This window comes from Amphiprion ocellaris, chromosome 3 (assembly GCF_022539595.1).
Source record: "Amphiprion ocellaris isolate individual 3 ecotype Okinawa chromosome 3, ASM2253959v1, whole genome shotgun sequence".
Taxonomy (NCBI): Eukaryota; Metazoa; Chordata; class Actinopteri; family Pomacentridae; genus Amphiprion; species Amphiprion ocellaris.
The window spans coordinates 34,936,142-34,953,743 of NC_072768.1; the positions used below are offsets into that span (position 1 = coordinate 34,936,142).

General features: G+C 37.0%; 1 protein-coding gene across 1 annotated transcript in view; it reads left to right on the forward strand.

Moving 5' to 3' along the window:
* ranbp10 (RAN binding protein 10) overlaps positions 1–17,181 on the forward strand; it is a 65,450-nt gene extending 48,269 nt beyond the window's left edge. Inside the window, exons 7-15 of the mRNA XM_055009108.1 lie at positions 615–727; positions 3,130–3,238; positions 3,348–3,496; positions 4,686–4,902; positions 6,457–6,596; positions 6,907–7,055; positions 9,823–9,934; positions 11,222–11,363; positions 13,034–17,181. Of these exons, the coding sequence (XP_054865083.1) occupies positions 615–727; positions 3,130–3,238; positions 3,348–3,496; positions 4,686–4,902; positions 6,457–6,596; positions 6,907–7,055; positions 9,823–9,934; positions 11,222–11,352 (1,120 nt within the window). The 3' untranslated portion in view covers positions 11,353–11,363; positions 13,034–17,181. The remainder of the gene's footprint in view (positions 1–614; positions 728–3,129; positions 3,239–3,347; positions 3,497–4,685; positions 4,903–6,456; positions 6,597–6,906; positions 7,056–9,822; positions 9,935–11,221; positions 11,364–13,033) is intronic.
* The last annotated feature ends 421 nt before the right edge of the window (positions 17,182–17,602 follow it).

Below are 17,602 nucleotides of genomic sequence, written 5' to 3' on the forward strand. Positions count from 1 at the left end.
TCAAAGCTACTGGATGAATAAAATAACATTGGAAGTGGAAAAAAACGACAAAGATTCAATTAATTAACCCTCTGGTCTTTTCTTTTTAAAAAAAAAAAATCATCAAAATAACACCATTTATGAGCAATGGGACATAAAAAATATTAGAAAACCCCACACTGATCTGAATTATTAAACATGAACTAAAGGAAAAACACAATTAAGGGCTTTAATTTCCTCATTCACTGTATATTTATATTGTTTTAAGGTGCCTTTTTAAATTTTTATTCTCAGTATATTTTACACTTTATTGTGTTTTTATGTATCTATGTATATTTTCTTTGCTATTTATATTATATTTTGTATTTTTCTATTGTGGTGCCGGTCACTTTACTCTTTCTGCTTGCTGCTATAACAACACATTCACCTTTTTCGGATCGATAAAGTATTTCTATTCTATTCTTTACTGAACAAAAGGTAAACTAAAGTGTAACTAAGCACAATTATGTCCACCTTCTTGTCACTTTAAGGTTCATTTTCTTGCCGTCAAACACCAAAATCAACACTAACAGCATTACGAGTGTATCTTTTCCATTATTCTAACATTTTTTTGTCTTTTTTTTTCCTGTATTCAGTATGGTGTCCAGCTACCTGGTGCATCATGGGTATTGTGCCACTGCGACAGCCTTTGCCAGAGCCACAGAAACCATGATACAGGAGGACCAGACATCTATAAAGAACAGACAGAGTGAGTCAGCAAAACAACGGCACACATAAAAACATGCGCTTTTATTTGATTTATGGCTGCTGTCCAACTTAAATCTTCATTTTTTGGCAAATAAATTCATAATTTCGTGCAGATTTTTGCAACAAAATATATCAACAAGTAGGTATTTGTGGTTATGGTAAGCCGTTTTAATATTTAGAAGCTAGACTGGATGTGTATTTCAGCTGTTTACGTTGCCCTCCCTCCAGGACAATTGACAGAAAACGACCATATCAGTATAAATGTATGTTATTGTTCTTTTCAGATTTATTTAGAATATTTCCACTACTACATTTTGCCATCAGTCAGCTCTTTCCAACAGGGAGTGGAAGCTGTTATATCGCAGACTTCATTGACAAAGCGGTAATTCTACCTCAAGGGCTGCTGGTACATCGCTGTGTTACTTCAGTGTTTTAACACTTTAGATCCAAATTCATAATGACTTAGTTTATAAAACAAGACTTTACGAAGCGCTTTGACAGACGAAGCAAAAGTAGGACACAATATATGAAGATAATGTTAAAACTAAACAAAATACAGATGTAAAAATGTTGAAATGATTAAATACAAATAATCAGTTTTATCATTAATATGTATGTTATATCTGCAGTTTAGCAGCAGATTTCTGCAGTTGAATTATGACCAGTTTTGAACACGAACAGTTTAATATTAAGAAGTCGTAATTGTGGTTCAGATAATTTAATTTCCTCCTAGTTTCAAGATGTCTTCATTGACCTTTTTGGATATCTTCTGTCTAGTCAAAGCATATTTACAGAGATCCTGAAGTAGCTTAAAGTCTGAGGTGGAGGCAGCTCACTTTTCAAACTTACATTTGCTCTACAAATGTAACCGAATATGTTTTATATTTTATGTTATACGCTACCGTTCAAAAGTTTGGGGTCACCCAGGCAATTTCATGTTTTCCATGAAAACTCACACTTTAATTCACATGCTAACATAACTGCACAAGGGTTTTCTAATCATTAATCAGCCTTTCAACACCATTAGCTAACACAATGTAGCATTAGAACACAGGAGTGATGGTTGCTGGAAATGTTCCTCTGTACCTCTATGGAGATATTCCATTAAAAATCAGCTGTTTCCAGCTACAATAGTCATTTACCACATTAACAATGTCTAGACTGTATTTCTGAATCATTTAATGTTATCTTCATAGAAAAAAATGCTTTTCTTTAAAAAAAAAATAAGGACATTTCTAAGTGACCCCAAACTTTTGAACTCTTGTCAGAACACTGTGAGGCCAAAGTTTCAGTAAATTTCCACCACAAGTCTCTAAATTAAGGCTCCGCTGATTAAAAACACTGATTCTACCTCTCAGAACACAGGAGTTGTTGGTCTACCGCTGCGTGACTTTAGTGTTTTAATACGTTATTTTGAGTGTGTGTTAATAACATTATTTGTAATCAAAAAAAAAAAAAAACAAGGTTATGTAATTCTATTTTCAAATATCTACAGTTTAATTCTGACTAGTCTTATGTATAGTTTAAGATATCTTTAATTTCCCCTTAAATCAAGATATTCACATTGACCTTTTTGGATATCTTGTATTAGGTTTTAGCTGGAATTCTGTCTAATCAAAAAGCAATAACAGAAATCTTGAATTAGATGCAAATCAGAGAGGAACCAGCCATGTCAGAGCAGTCTGAGGCTGAAATTCTAGTAAATTTCAACCACAGTAAGCCCACGGCCTCCACAAACTCCTCACTTTTTTAATTTTATAGTCTTTTCTAGCAATTTTGTGAACCACAGCAGCCACTGTTACATCTGCAAACACTGTTGAAATGCTTTGAAATGAGGCTCATCATGCACAACAACTCAAGTCAGACTAGATATACAGACGTATCAACGTTTGGAGCATCTAAAACTGTTATTTTGACAAGTCAAAACTGAGTTCCAGATAACTCTTAAGATATCTGGAATAAATAGCTACGTGAGTAACTACGACTACTCAAAATGACACAGTTGATATCTGTAACAATACTTTGTTTGAAAAAGGAACAAAACAATGACGCATCTAGAAGAAAGGGATGTTTTTCTTCTCCCCTAAACCTAATAGATTAGATTGGAAGCCATGAGATACTTCTTCATAGGGACACCTGTCATCTGAAGGGAAATACTAAAGTTAGGAAACAAGCTGGACAGAACATCTTCACACTTCACCACTTGGAGAAGAAGGCTTAGTTCTTTGGGAACGATGGTGTCACTCTGTGGATATGGTGTTCTGGATAGTCAACATTAGCTCATAAATGTTTAAACTGCTTGCCGTATGTGGATATTGGTTTCTCCCAATGACATACTGACATCTGAAGCTTGCTTTCTCCTGATGAATATACTAAATATCCACCTTTGTGTTTGTCTAACAGGAATACAGAAGCTGGTGTTGGCAGGACGGGTGGGCGAAGCCATAGAAGCTACTCAGCAGCTTTATCCCGGCCTGTTAGAACGCAACCCCAACCTACTATTCATGTTGAAGTAAGCCAGCATGTAGTAAGAGATTAAAATCAAATGGTGTAAATTATCTGAGATTCTCTTCCTGTTTTGGATGTGAAATCGGCTTCACCGGGTCTCTCTGAACCTCCAGGTGTCGTCAGTTTGTGGAGATGGTGAATGGTACCGACAGCGAGGTTCGCTGTTTGACCATTCGTTCCCCAAAGTCCCAGGACAGTTACCCCGGATCCCCCAGCCTCAGCCCCCGCCACGGAGCCAGCAACACACACCTGCACACCGGAGGTACACAACACACCTACAGACCACAGTCACAATTAAAAATCAATGTGGAAAATCTGGGCTTTTAGGTAGTTTTTGAGCTAAAAGTTCTTAAAGAAGATGGGGTCATGTCCATTTTGACGGAGCATGGCGGTGGCGGTATCAAGCTGGATCAATGTTTGAAGTGCCATAACCTGAGAAATAATGTAGCTAGAGTCCTGAAATTTTGTAGATTCACTGATACGTACACCTGGTCTTCAATAGCCAAGTAGGTTTCACATATGAGGAATCAGGTTTATTTTAGTGCATAACAGTAACATAGATTAAAAAGTGTTGGGTCATTCCACCTCTAGTCACCAAATGCCCCACGCCTGACCATCTTCAATCTGACAAATTATTTTTAAAGTGCTGAATATTAATTGACTTGACTATGTGTTAAACTTGGGCTCATAGGTCACATTAGTTTTTGAGTTAAAAATTCGTAAAAAATGTGGAGTTATGTCGATTTTTACAGAGCACGGTGGTGGCAGTATCATGCTGTGGATCAATGTTTGAAGTTCTATAACTTGCGACATAATGTAGCTACACTCCTGAAATTTTGCAGGTTCATTGATATGGACATGTGGTATTTAATTACACAATCCTGCTGTGATAGAATAATACAAACCACTTATGATGGTTCAAAATTGGTAATTATTTTTTCTCTATTCCGATATTCCACCAATCATGAAACCTTTATTATTAACTCTGAGAGGCCAATTTTTTTCGGTGTCATTAACACAAGGAGCTTTAAGAATGTCGGTGCCAGTCAGAGACATACATTATGAGAAAAAGATATTAAAATTTTTGCATTTTTGTCCAATATTTGAACATGCATCGAGCAGATATGATGGTGAAACCACTCCAGTAGTTACTCCAATTGTTACAGAGCTAAAAGAAAAATCATGGTTTTCCAACTCATATTGCCTGAAATATTTTTTGAAATTCACCTTTAATGTTACCCGTCGTGACCCCATATTTTCTTACCTAACAACAGACGTATACACAGGAAAAAAATCAGACAAGTATGAGATGGTCAAGCGTGGAGTTTTTTTTTTAAATTTGGTGAACTGTGGTGAAACAACACATAGATACACTGAGGCAGCCATCTTGAATCTGGAGCTTTTTTCCCCACTCGGTTTAAGAAATATTTTTGTTTTCCGTCACCACCCAGGAGCCGACAGCCCCACCTGCAGTAACGGTGTGACTCCCACCAACAAGTCAAAGAGCCACGGCGGCGTCGGCGGCAGCAGCGTCAAATACCCCAGTGCATCCTCCTCCGCCTCCTCCTCCACCTCCTCCTCACCCTCCTCCATCAACTACTCCGAGTCCAACTCCTCCGACTCCACCAAGAGCCAGCCGCACAGCGCCAACAGCACCCAGGAAACCAGGTAGGAGGCCTGCTGACGGTACACGAGTTTGTTCTGCTGCTCCATATGGTGACACATAAACAGAGATGATGCAGGTTGTGCTCCGTCTTATCTGTGTCCTGTTGATCACCAAATGAGCCACAAGGGAAGATTTATCATAAATTAATCATTACTGCAGTCATTTTAACACATTAAAATGTAATTAGTGTAAGATAATGAAGTGTGCCTGCACAACATTTGTCTCATTTAAAGGACACATGCTAATGTCGTGCTTTACAAGACAGCTTGATAACAGAGCATCTGTGTGTCAGTTTAATAGAAGAAAGAGCAGGTTTTTGACACCAAACATCATATTTTAACCCATCAGCGGGTTTAAAAGGCTTGTTATGTTTACAAGAAACCACCAAAATGACACCATTTATCAGCCAGAAACTGTAAAAAAAATAAACAATTATTGGTTTTTCAGCTTTCCGATGGTCCTTAAAGTACTCCTTTTTGCTATTAGCACCATAATCTAAGCTTTAAATTGTGCTATTTAATCAAAATTGCTTTATTCTGCATGTTTCATTTTAAAATTTGAAAAAAGTTCGCTATTGGCACAATATTCTGTAAAAAAGAAAAAAAAACCCGTAGAGCCTTTAGGAATTCAACTGTGACCAACATTTAAGTTCAGGTGAACTGTAGGCTTACAGGAGACAAGTATGGAAGTAAATTAAAAATGGAAATAGTAAAATTTTTATAATATGTAGAGTTACCATTTTCCAGTTCTGGTGACACCTGTGGACACCTGGGGAAAATATATAGAATAAAGCCATTTTTTTCCCTGGTGTTTGTAAAATAAATAATTCCGCTTTAATTTTTCTTTTTGTATAATTTGCTGTGTCATACTGCATAGAAGACATTTCAGAGTTCTCTCTACTTCTAGCTATAGTTGTGCATTTTCCATAGAGGTGCAGGACTTTATATAACAGAATATTGAAAAAATGAACCCACAGTGAGTAAAAATGTGACAGGAGCAAAAATGTAAATAAAACAACACCCTGAAACTGCTTGGGGATTAGAAAATAAACACTGGGACGCCACATAGACTGTGTTCCTAAAAAAGCAACATATTTTTAAGTATTGCATTAGAAAAAGTTAATGGAAACCGCATAAATTTTTTTAAAAAATGAAATTTTTGCTAGTAAGTTTTTACACTCTTGAGGTGGTCTGTGTCTTTGTAAGTTTGTAAGCATTTCATAGATAATGAAAACAGCTTTTTCCAATAACTTTAAGGTGGCAAACATTAAAATCACATGACTTTTGAGTTGTATGTGCTTCTAGAGAAGAAGAATTTTATTACATGCATACATCCTGTAGCCCCACCTTCTTTCAACACTCTACAGCCGAGTTTAGTTTCTCCAAAGCAGTAAAAACATGGAAACAGACCTGATTTACATTATCTTTATTCTGTGAAGTTTCCTTCAAATTTGCTTTACAATAATATTGAAACACAGCTGCTGTCATCTTGTAAACCTTTATCTTTGAAGTTTAAAATTCCTGAACTGCTTCTGTGCTTTGTGTGTCTGTGAACAGTGACAGCGAGATGGAAATCGAAGCCGAGCACTACACAAACGGGGTTGTTGAGGGCTCCTCAGCGCGGATCATGAACGGGACGTACAAACACGAAGAGATTCTCCAGCCGGACGACAACAGCATCGGCAACGGAGTCACAGGTACGAACGCTCAGGACTGGATGCCGTCAGTCCGATAAAGTAAAGGCGGTGAATCTGTGTTAACTTCTCTGACAGAAATCCATCCGTTTTCCTGTTATTTTTGACCATTTGATGAGCAAAAATGTCCATCATGCTTCAGTAAATGTGAGTTTTCTTTGGTGCTGATTAGAACTTCTTCAGAGAATCCTCTACGCATGAAAAATTTACACACTCCTGCAACTTTCTTTCATTTTCTTTGCTCCTTATCCTTTATTTCCCGCCCGATTCTTATGGCCACCTTTCTGCTGGTTGTGTTTTCACATGTTTGCAGATGAGGGCTGCAGTAACGGCAGACAGCTCTGTGGAGGGAACCAGGCGGCCACCGAGAGGATGATCCAGTTCGGACGAGAGCTGCAGGCGCTCAACGAACAGCTGTGCCGTGAGTACGGCAAGAACGCCACGCACAAGAAGATGCTACAGGTACGAACACGAGCTCCACAAAACAGCTGCGCAGCGACTATGTTCTGTGCACGTTGCAGGAATTTAAGGGAATTCTGATTTAGAATGTGTTGCAGTAAAGAAGGTGCAGTCTGAAGATAATGTAGGCTGCATTTATTTACCTAAATCTACCAAACTTTCCTGGTATATCACCTTTATACATGTTTGGAAAATTCTTGTACCAACTTCTTGTAAAAGGTCTTTGACAAGTTTAAATATAAACAGTAAAACAATGTGAGAGTAACGTACATTAAGAATACAAATTGTACAAAGAAGGCAATAATAAAAACTAAAATAGATAAATACAATGAAATGAAACTAGATAAAAGACAATGACAAATAAAATAAAATAAAAATATGTAGGACATCTTCATACATATTTGTGCAATTCTTGTGCTATTTTTTTGAAAAAGAAGAAGCAAGTTGTACAAGTTCTTCACCTGCCAGGTTTAAATGCAGTAAAACAGTAAAACAATGTGAACTAACACATATGAGAATTAAAAATGATACTAAAGAAATGCAAGAATAAAAACTGAAAAAGATTTTACAATAAAGTTAAAATAAATGATTTGAAATTAGATAAAATGACAAATATAATCAATAAGGGGAAAATTGACATTTTAACACACATATAAATTAAAATAAAGGCTTGAATAAAGCAAAAAAATAACCATGAACTGATTTAATTCGAAAGCAGGCTAAAGAAAAAGGTTTTTCTTTGAAAATGTCTTCACTTTCAGCCTGACCGCAAGTTTTTGTCCTGCATTTTAGAACAACTTAGAGACTCAAAATGCCAAAAATCACTCTTGACATTTTAAAGTACCGACGTAAGGAGCAGAACATCTGTTACAGCAGTAGAACCTGCACTGAGATGATAAAGGTTCTGCCTCAGGGCTCCGAGGTGTAAAAAGTTTAGCTAAATTCTCATCAAAACACAACAGAATCTGAGAAAATGGCACACTTCCAACATGGATATTTACTTGGATAGGCCACATTTTCTTCGTCTCGTCTAATTTTTGACCAGCAGGGGGCAGATATGCAACTATGACACGCAGAAGTAACAGAACAGACACAGAACAACATTATCATGTCAAAATCCATAAAGTAAGAATATCTCTCTACTGTTTATCTATTGTGTCTTATGATTGTTGTATTATATAATTATGCTCACCTGTTTACACCAGTTGTCTGCTATTTTGCATAAAAAGCAAGAGTTTTTGCACCATTTGATACTCAAAACAACAAGACAAAAGGCACTAAGATCTGCACAGAACTGTTCAAATAGTGATCATTCTCTATAAGCTCCAGGACTAATTGGTTTCTCTTCTATTCCTGTTTTTAACCCCACAGCTGAACCGTAACTGTATCTTGATCTAACAAGTTCAATAATGTCTCGGTTATTCAAGCGGACACTAATAATTGCACTGTTATGTTCTCATTACAGGTGTTAATTGGCAAGAAAGAGAAATTAAGACACCGGTTCTCTCTTTGTCAAATCAAATCAAGTTATTTTACAAACAACCAGAGTTGACTAAAATGCTGCTCATATCATCAGTCAGCCAGCACTAAAAATATGTGCAATCAGTTTGTGGAAGAGAAGAACATGTATAAAATGAGAAATCAAACTAAAGGATTCAAGTTTAAGATAAAATACATATAAAATACTAAAAATTAGGACCATTAAGGACGAGCAAAAACCAATAAAAACATGTAGGTTTTAAGATTTTTCTTGAAAATGTCCAAAGAGGATCGATCTTCCCCATACTCGCCAGCCTTAATCATGGATTTTGACAGACTGAAACAGTAGATGATCAAGATTCACAAAATTTTCACAGAACCATTCAGTAACCCCTTGTCTCTTCCCATCAGGATAACGGTGTTTCATCATGGGATAAATTTCGTAGTGATTTTTCCCTTTCATGCCACAGATGGACCCACATAATGCCAGCAAATTGCCCCCCAATGGGATAGCAGAGCCACCAGATCTCCTCACTATAGGAGTCAAGAGTTCAGTTTTTCCTTTAATATGTCACTATTTTGCATTTGGAAACCATAAAATCTCATTTGGGAAGCACAGCACAATGTGTTTTCTTTGATGTGGTACTAGTTTATACCAGTCACACTGTAAAATCTTACAGAAAATCCTGTATGTGGGCCAGATTGTCACCAAATTTGAAAAAAGTCACACCCGATCATCTCATATTTGTGATTTTTTTCCTATATAATTTAGTACAATGTGGAAAATATTTGCTCACAGGTGTTTTAACTTTTTGAATAAAAAAAATTATAGTTGATAGAATATTGGAGTAGACCGAAATATTGACATTTTTTGACCAAATTTGCACCATCCTATAACTGGTTTGTATTAATCTATCAAAACAGGGTTGTAGCATTGTAGACCAGATGTACATATCAATGAGACTGCTAAATTTCTGGACTTTACCTACATTATATCTCAAGGTGTGGTGCTTCAAACCAGCAAACCTGCAAAAATCAACATAACCTCACCTTCTGTTGGATTTTGTAACTAAATGTTATGTATGAGCCCTAATTTTACACATGATCAAATCAATAAATATTCAGCACTTTAAATTAAAATGTAGTGAAATTGAAGATGGTGGGATGTGGGGCATTTGGTGAATTGAGGCAGCGTGACCCGTACAGATGGAATTCCAGCAGGGCAAGTTGCAGAATGTAAAGTTTCACTTGTGTTGCGTTAACAAAAGCCTCCTTCTGTCCTTCTGTGTAGGATGCATTCAGCCTGCTAGCGTACTCAGACCCCTGGAACTGCCCCGTGGGGCAACAGTTAGACCCCACGCAGAGGGAATCTCTCTGCTCCGCACTCAACAGCGCCATACTGGGTAAACACACTATACATTACTGTGTGTTACACTGACACATACAGGACCGTGCAGACGTTTACTCTGCAGGTAGGTTGCTTTTAAGAATGTTAAAGAACCAGCCGCAACTCTTCTGTGGATGGATGGATGGATGCATGGATGGATGGATGGATGGATGGATGGATGGATGGATACATGGATGGATGGATGGATGGATGGATGGATACATACATGGATGGATGGATGGATGTATGGATACATGGATGGATGGATGGATGGATGGATGGATGGATGGATGGATGGATGGATGGATGGATGGATGGAATCGTGCCGGCTGGAGAAATAGAAATGGAATTACGGTTCCAAAAATGCTAGTATGTAGAATAAAGGTGGGAGATTTATTAGTATTTAGAATAAAAAGGGAACAGTGTGAAAATAGAACCAATAGTAAGCATAGAAGATGTTGAAATCAGAGCTCTGAGTATTTTACAGTGTATTAGTACTTTCAGTTGAGTATCAGAGAGTATTTTCCACCAAAGGACACATTCTGTACTGAAAATGTAGTCAAATCTCAAAAGTAAATTAAAATGATTAAAGCAGTGAAATGTCATATTTGAGACGGTGCAATAATGACATTTTGTGCGATTATATTTCATCTCCACTCATATCTACACTACCGTTCAAAAGTTTGGATTCACTTAGGTAACACTAAAGATAACATTAAATGAATCATAAATCCAGTGTAGACATAGTTAATGTGGTAAATGACTATTCTAGCTGGAAACGACTGATTGTTTATGGAATATCTCCATAGAGGTACAGAGGAACATTTCCAGCAACCATCACTCCTGTCTTCTAATGCTACATTGTGTTAGCTAATGCTGTTGAAAGGCTCATTGATGATTAGAAAACCCTTGTGCAGTTATGTTAGCATATGAATAAAAGTGGGAGTTTTCATGGAAAACATGAAATTGTCTGGGTAACCCTAAACTTTTGAACGGTAGAGTAGATATTCTTGAGTAGCTCTGTTTATAACAAACATGTTTTATCTGCGAAAAATCTCGTAAAGTGACTGAATTGCTTTGGAGTTTAAGTATAAACTGGTATAAAAGTACCTCAAAACTTGTATTTTATATTCAAATACTGTACTTAACTTCAGTACTTGAGTGAATATATTAACTTAGATTCCGTCAGTGACCTTACAAGCTTTTGCCTTTTTCTTTTGGTCACTGAACATAGACCTTTATGACTCTATGTGACGCTCTCATGCCCACTACGCTCTTCAGTTTTGTGTTTTTCTGCTTCTAGAGTCCCAAAATCTGCCTAAACAGCCTCCGCTGATGTTAGCGCTCGGCCAGGCCACAGAGTGTGTTCAGCTCATGGCCCGAGTCCGGTCCGGTTCCTGCTCCTTCGCCAGAGTAGACAACTTTTTGCACTAGCCCAGGTCCAGGTGAGAAAATTCATGTTCTTCAAGAAATTTATGCTAAACTTGTGATCAGTGGGTTTATATATAATGTATAGTGTTTTACAAACAATGAGCCTCATGCTAGAACCACGCTTGTTTGTATTTTAAGCCTTTGATGCACAACATGGGTCAAGAGATACCCATTTTCCATTAAATATGGGTCACTTTTGACCCGTGTTGTGCATCAAAGTGTTGTGATAATTTGTTGCGTTTACAGATTTTCTTTAGTACGAGTCATATAGAGATGTTCTAGAAACAAATTGTTCATCTTTGTAGCTCAAAGCTTCATCCTAAGCTGTTCAGATCTCTAAAACAAAAGACTCAGTTTATCATTTCCACATCACAACCTATAGATCACAGACTGTCTACAAAAGTTGCAGGTATCTGGAACTGAATGATAGTATTTTACAACTTGTCACCATCTAGAAATTGTTTTAAATTTGCATTCATGTCCACATCTCTGTTGTAATCCTGAGACCACACCATACAAACTAAACGGGGCTATTAACCCTCCTGTTGTCCTCATTTACGGGCACCAAAAAATATAGTTTCCTTTTCTGAAAAAAAATCCAAAAATTCAGCAAAAAAATTCCCCAGATTTCTGAAAATTTGCAAAACCTTCAGGAAGAAAATTCCAATAATTCCTTCAAAGTTTCCCTTAAAAATTTTATTTACAAAAAAAAAATAAAAAAACAAATTTGGCAAGAAAATTCTTGTAAATACTTTCAAAAAATGAGTAAAAATCTTCAAAAAAATCCTAAAAATATCTAAAGTGATTCCATATATATCACTAAAACTTCTAATATTTTCTTTAAGAACATTCACAAAAAAATCAACCAAAATCCAGCGAATTTCGCTGGATTTTGGTTGATTTTTAGGATCAAAATTGACCTGTTTTAAAGTTTGGAAATGTGGAAAAAAATTATATATTTTCACAGTCAAACTTCTGATGTCCACATTTTCAACATTTTGGGGAAATTTTTGAATATTTTTTGGTGGAAAAAAGAAATGCTAAAAATGTTTCTTAAGAACATTCACATAAAACTCAACCAAAATCCAGCGAATTTTGCTGGATTTTGGTTGTTTTTTTGTGAATGTTCTTAAAAGAATATTGGAAGTTTTACTGATATATATATGTAATCACTCCAGATATTTTTAGGATTTTTTTGGAAGATTTTTGCTAATTTTTTGAAAACATTTACAAGAATTTTCTTGCCAAATTTGGGGGATTTTTAAAAAATAAAACTTGGAATTTTCTTCCTGAAGGTTTTGCAAATTTTCAGAAATTTGGGGAATTTTTGGGGGGGAATTTTTGGATTTGTTTTCAGACAAGGAAACAATATTTTTTGGTGCCGGTAAATGAAGACAACAGGAGGGTTAAACAAGCAAATCTCACAGGAGAAAGTGTTTGTATGAGGCTCAAAACTGACTAAAGCAGAGCCCAAAGAAACTCAGGCATGTTTGTGTCTTATATAAAACTTAATGCAATATTCATGAAAATACTGACTGGATAAACCACCTCCGTCCATCACTTTGTCCAATTAGAGCTACGTAAAATGGAAAACGTCTCGACAACATGCAAACAGTATATTCACGTTAATGAAGCCGCATTCATTCATCACCCGACTCAGATAATTAACTGTTTCTCTCCGCAGGTTAATGTTAAGTAGCACTGAGAAGAAGGCGTGTCCGGCAGGTGGTTGTCACGGCGATGGAGGGGGAAAGAGCATGCGTGTGATTGGTGCGTTTTGGCTGTCCGTTGAGACCGAAGCCGGCGGCACAGGCAAGAGAGGAGAAGGCTTCCTTTTTAATTTAGTATTATCAAATAAAGAAATGTGTGACACTATTTAAAGATAATTAATTATTATTCTGTTTATCTAGCCTTTTTTTGTTTTTTTTTAGTTTTTTTTGTCAGTTTGTTGTGCTCATCCTGGACAAAATGAAAAAAAAAACAGTTGTAATTTTCCCCACTTTTTTTTATATTTCATTCTTTCTTCTGTTTTTAAAAGGGTGGATTTTGATTCCCTACGATCAGTATTGTTGTTCTTGCTCACCATATCACAGACCACAACACCCACAAGCTGGTTTCCACGGCGACCCTCACATCTGTAGGAAAACCTTGAGTATATTACATCGTTTTTAATAGACACACTTGGAAATAAAAGACACCTCTATGTAGAAATAACAACTTTTTTCTGAGCCCTTGGCAATATTTTTAAGAACAGAATAGCCAAATAATTGAATACATCCTGGGAAAAAAAATGTAAAAAAAACACAATGAAAGCCTCTAGCTGCCACTAACCAGGAGAAAAGGTGATGACGAGGGGTTTAAATTGGAATATTAGAGGTGTTGAAGCTTTAATTTTTACTGTAACAGCCACGGCGTCGACCAATCAGTGATGTGGATGCAGGCAGCACCTACAGCAGCCTCCTCCAGGACCGAGTGTAACTCCATCACCATGGTCACCTCCATGCCAGCGTGGAGGGAATCAGTATCAAAGGCAGACTAACAAGCACAGTGTGTGAAAAGTCAAGTCACCTCGAGGGATTTCATTACTGCAGTCTTTACTCTTTTTTTCCCCCTCTACATCCCCCCTTCAGCCTAAACCTGCTGTGTGCTGCTGCAGTTCTAATTTTACATTAAAAGCTAAACCCATTTCCCCCCAAACAGGAAGGTTTTTAATTTTATGGTGCACGTTGTGATAATTAAATGACAGTTTTTCTTTCATTTTTTGATTTCAGACTATGTAGTTCTGATTGTTGGGTTCACACTGAGCCCTCCATCTTTGGAAAACATGGAGAACTTTTACCCAGAATGCTTTACAAAATCTGTACGTGATGGAAAGAAAACAAAGGTGTTTTGATTGTTCAGATTAGCTGCTGGCCATGATGAGATTTAAACTCATTGCTTTTCTCCATTGATTCCTGTTGAGGAGTCAGATCAGTTGTAGCAAACCTACCAAATACCACTTTGTTCGGAAAATAAATAAGACTTTATGAAATAAATAACCACAAGGCGTTGGTTTTGTAAAATATTTAATGGAACTGTAAAATAATAAATTTTGCACAACTCTAGTGTGTGTTCACAGGCCGACACATTGTCAGCATTCTTTAGCCACTTCGCTCTCAGTAGCCAATTAGAAACCAGCTAACAACAGCTAGTTTCATAACAACTAGCTTGCTAGTGCTAACTTGCTCGCTAGTAATGAGTAAGTTAGCTTGAGTAAGTAAGTTTACAAGCCACTGTCCATAAGCTGGACAGGTTTGAAAATCGCCACCAAACTCACCAGCTCTGTTTACTAGCTAGCACTATTAGCTATTAAGTTAGAAAATAGCTATCAGGCTAAGTAGGTCTAACTTACTATCTACTAGCCAGAACCACTAAGGGGCCCAGACTAGACCTTACTTCACAGTGTCTGCTCAAAAGCTGCTAATTAGTATGTTTGAAACTAGCTAACAACAGCTAGTTTCGTAACTAGGTTACTCAAGCTAACTTGCTCACTATTAGCGAGTAAGTCAGCTTGAGTAAGCAAGTTTACAAGCTACTATCCATAAGCTGCTACTTAACAAATTTGAAAATCACCACCAATCTCACCGTCTGTTTACTAGCTAGCACTATTAGCTGTTCGGTTAGAAAAAATGTACTAAGTGCTAAGTACGTCCAACTTACTAGCTGCTAGGGGCCCAGACTAGACTTTACTTAACAATGTCAGTTCAAAAGCTGCTAGTCCGTCTGAAACTAGCTAACACTCTAACTTGTTCTCATTTGCTAGCTTGTACTATAAGCTAGTAAGTAAATAATAGCTAACAGGCTAACTAGGGCTAACCTACTAGCCAGAGCTACATGAGGGGCACAGACTGGAGCTTACTTCACTCTGTCTGCTCATTAGCTGCTAGTTAGTAAGTCTGAAACTAGCTAACACCCTAACTTGCTCTTATTTACTAGCTAGCACTGCCACTTAATAAGTTGGAAACTATGTCGTGCTCAATTGTTCCTACAAGCTACTAGCTGGAGCTACATGAAGTGTTAACTTTATCCTGTATGTTCATAAGATGCTAGCTGCAAAGTTGGAACCTAGCTAATAAGAACTAGCTTACTAGCATGTAAGTGGCTAACAAGCTAATTAGCACTACTCTTCTTGCTGTCAGCTAGACAGTAGCATTAATTAATATTTTTAATTAGCATTAAAAAGTAAGCCTAGTAGCTAGTGAGTTTACACATTAGCATACACGTTTGCTAGATCTACCTTACAAGCTGCTAGGTAGAGCTACATGAGGGGCTAACTTGACTCTTTCTGTTCATTAGCTGCTAGTAAGTTTAAAGCTAACTAGCCAACTCACTAGCAAGCCCGACTTGCTAATAAATAAGATCACCACTGACAAGGCAGATACTTTTGAATCAACCAATACTTTTTTTGCACCTTATAAACACACTGCTCAGTAGCTAATCCTTTTCATTCTTTTTAAGAAGGTAACAAATGCTATCTGCCTAGCCAGTTAACTAGCTAAGCTTATTTGTGAGCTGTTCACTAGCTAGTTGGTTAATTCAGCATTTCTCCAGGTGTGTTGTTGCTCTAAAAATGTCCATCAAAACTGAAACTGAAATTAGAAAGCACAGCCGCTTTCTTTAGTCAACAGGAGCGAAATTAGCATTAGCTAGCTAGTTGGCAATTAGCAGGCTTGAGATGAGTTTGGATATTTTACAGTTTATTGGCTTCTGTATATTTTTCTGTAACCCCACATATTGTGAAATGATTTACTTCATAAAGTCTTATTTATTTAAAATAAGACACGTTGGCTCCACTTTTAGAAGCTCAGATCTCATTTTATCATTTTATTTTAACCCTACTTTAAAACCTTTTTTAGTGTCTGTGTATCTTAACAAAAACAGAACTCCCACTCTAACTCGACTGCACCCTTTCCTTGCATATTATTGAGTTTTGATGACAAACTTGCTTCGATCTGTAAACATTTAAAATACTCGAGAAGACTTCGTTTCTACCAAATGGCTGGATGTTGTGTGACAAACCGTTGCTCCGTCTGCTTTGTTGTCACCTGGCACGTGGCTTGTGGATCCACCCTGAAGTGTATATTTCTATTAATAAGAGAATTTCAGTCCTAATAGGGGCTCGTATAATATTGGCGATGTGTGTTTGCAGTGTGGGGTTTCCTGCAGGGTATGTGGTCAAACTTTTTACCTGTCTGGGGTTTTTTTTATAATAAACACCTTCTGGTATACTAGGAGCTATTCTAATAACGACACAAACACACAGAGACACACTGACAACATCAGCCGTAAAGGACTTCTGTTACACAACAATGTGTTACACACCTGTAGGGAACAAGTCTCCCAGCTGCCCTTTGTGTTTGAGCCTGGGCTTCGTCTCAGCGCACCTTTTCCTCTGAATCCCTGCATAGACGTAGCCACTGATGTGATCAGTGATCGTTTTAAGGAAAAGAGGGATGTTGTGAAAATGGGCCCGAGGCCTCCGAAGCAACATGGACTTCACCCCCAAGAGGCCACAGATTTAGGCGTCGCAGATAAGCTGTGCACAATTGACTTCTATCATGACTTTAATTTCATATTTTGATTTTTGAGTTTTAGCAAAAAAGAAAAATGTAAAAAAATAAATTGTGAAATGAGTTACCCTCTACTTAGCATGACTTTTAAAACCTGTAAAATGATATAAAAAAGGAAAAATGATAATTGAAAAAAAAAACTATCTACTGGAAACGTTAAAAAAAATTGTATTCTGTTTAATTTTGACAGAATTATTTTTATTAAAATACATCCATAAGCATATGAATGATGTCCTGTTTTTATTTGGTTTTATTCCAGAGATGTGCAAGTTTGCTGGTTGAATGTTAGGATGTTGCTTCTGGGTTTGGAAATACTGTAACTGAATTCTAGTTTGGGTTGGTCTGAATTTAAATACCTATGATTTCCACTGTTGACCTTGTTGTACCAACACTTATAAATGTGGAAGCTTTGGTGTCTCTTGACAAGGTGAGATTGTGAAGGTTCCTGTGATAAAATGTCATGGAAGTGTGAATACAAACAACAAATAGGAGATCTGTCTCTACTAACCTGAACTGTGTCTTCATTAGAATCATCATTCAGGCCTTAAAGGGGACAATCTAACACTACATACATACACTGTATTTGTAGTCAAACTGTGGCTGCATCAAAAGCATCAGGTTACTTCAGAACAAAATATTAGCCC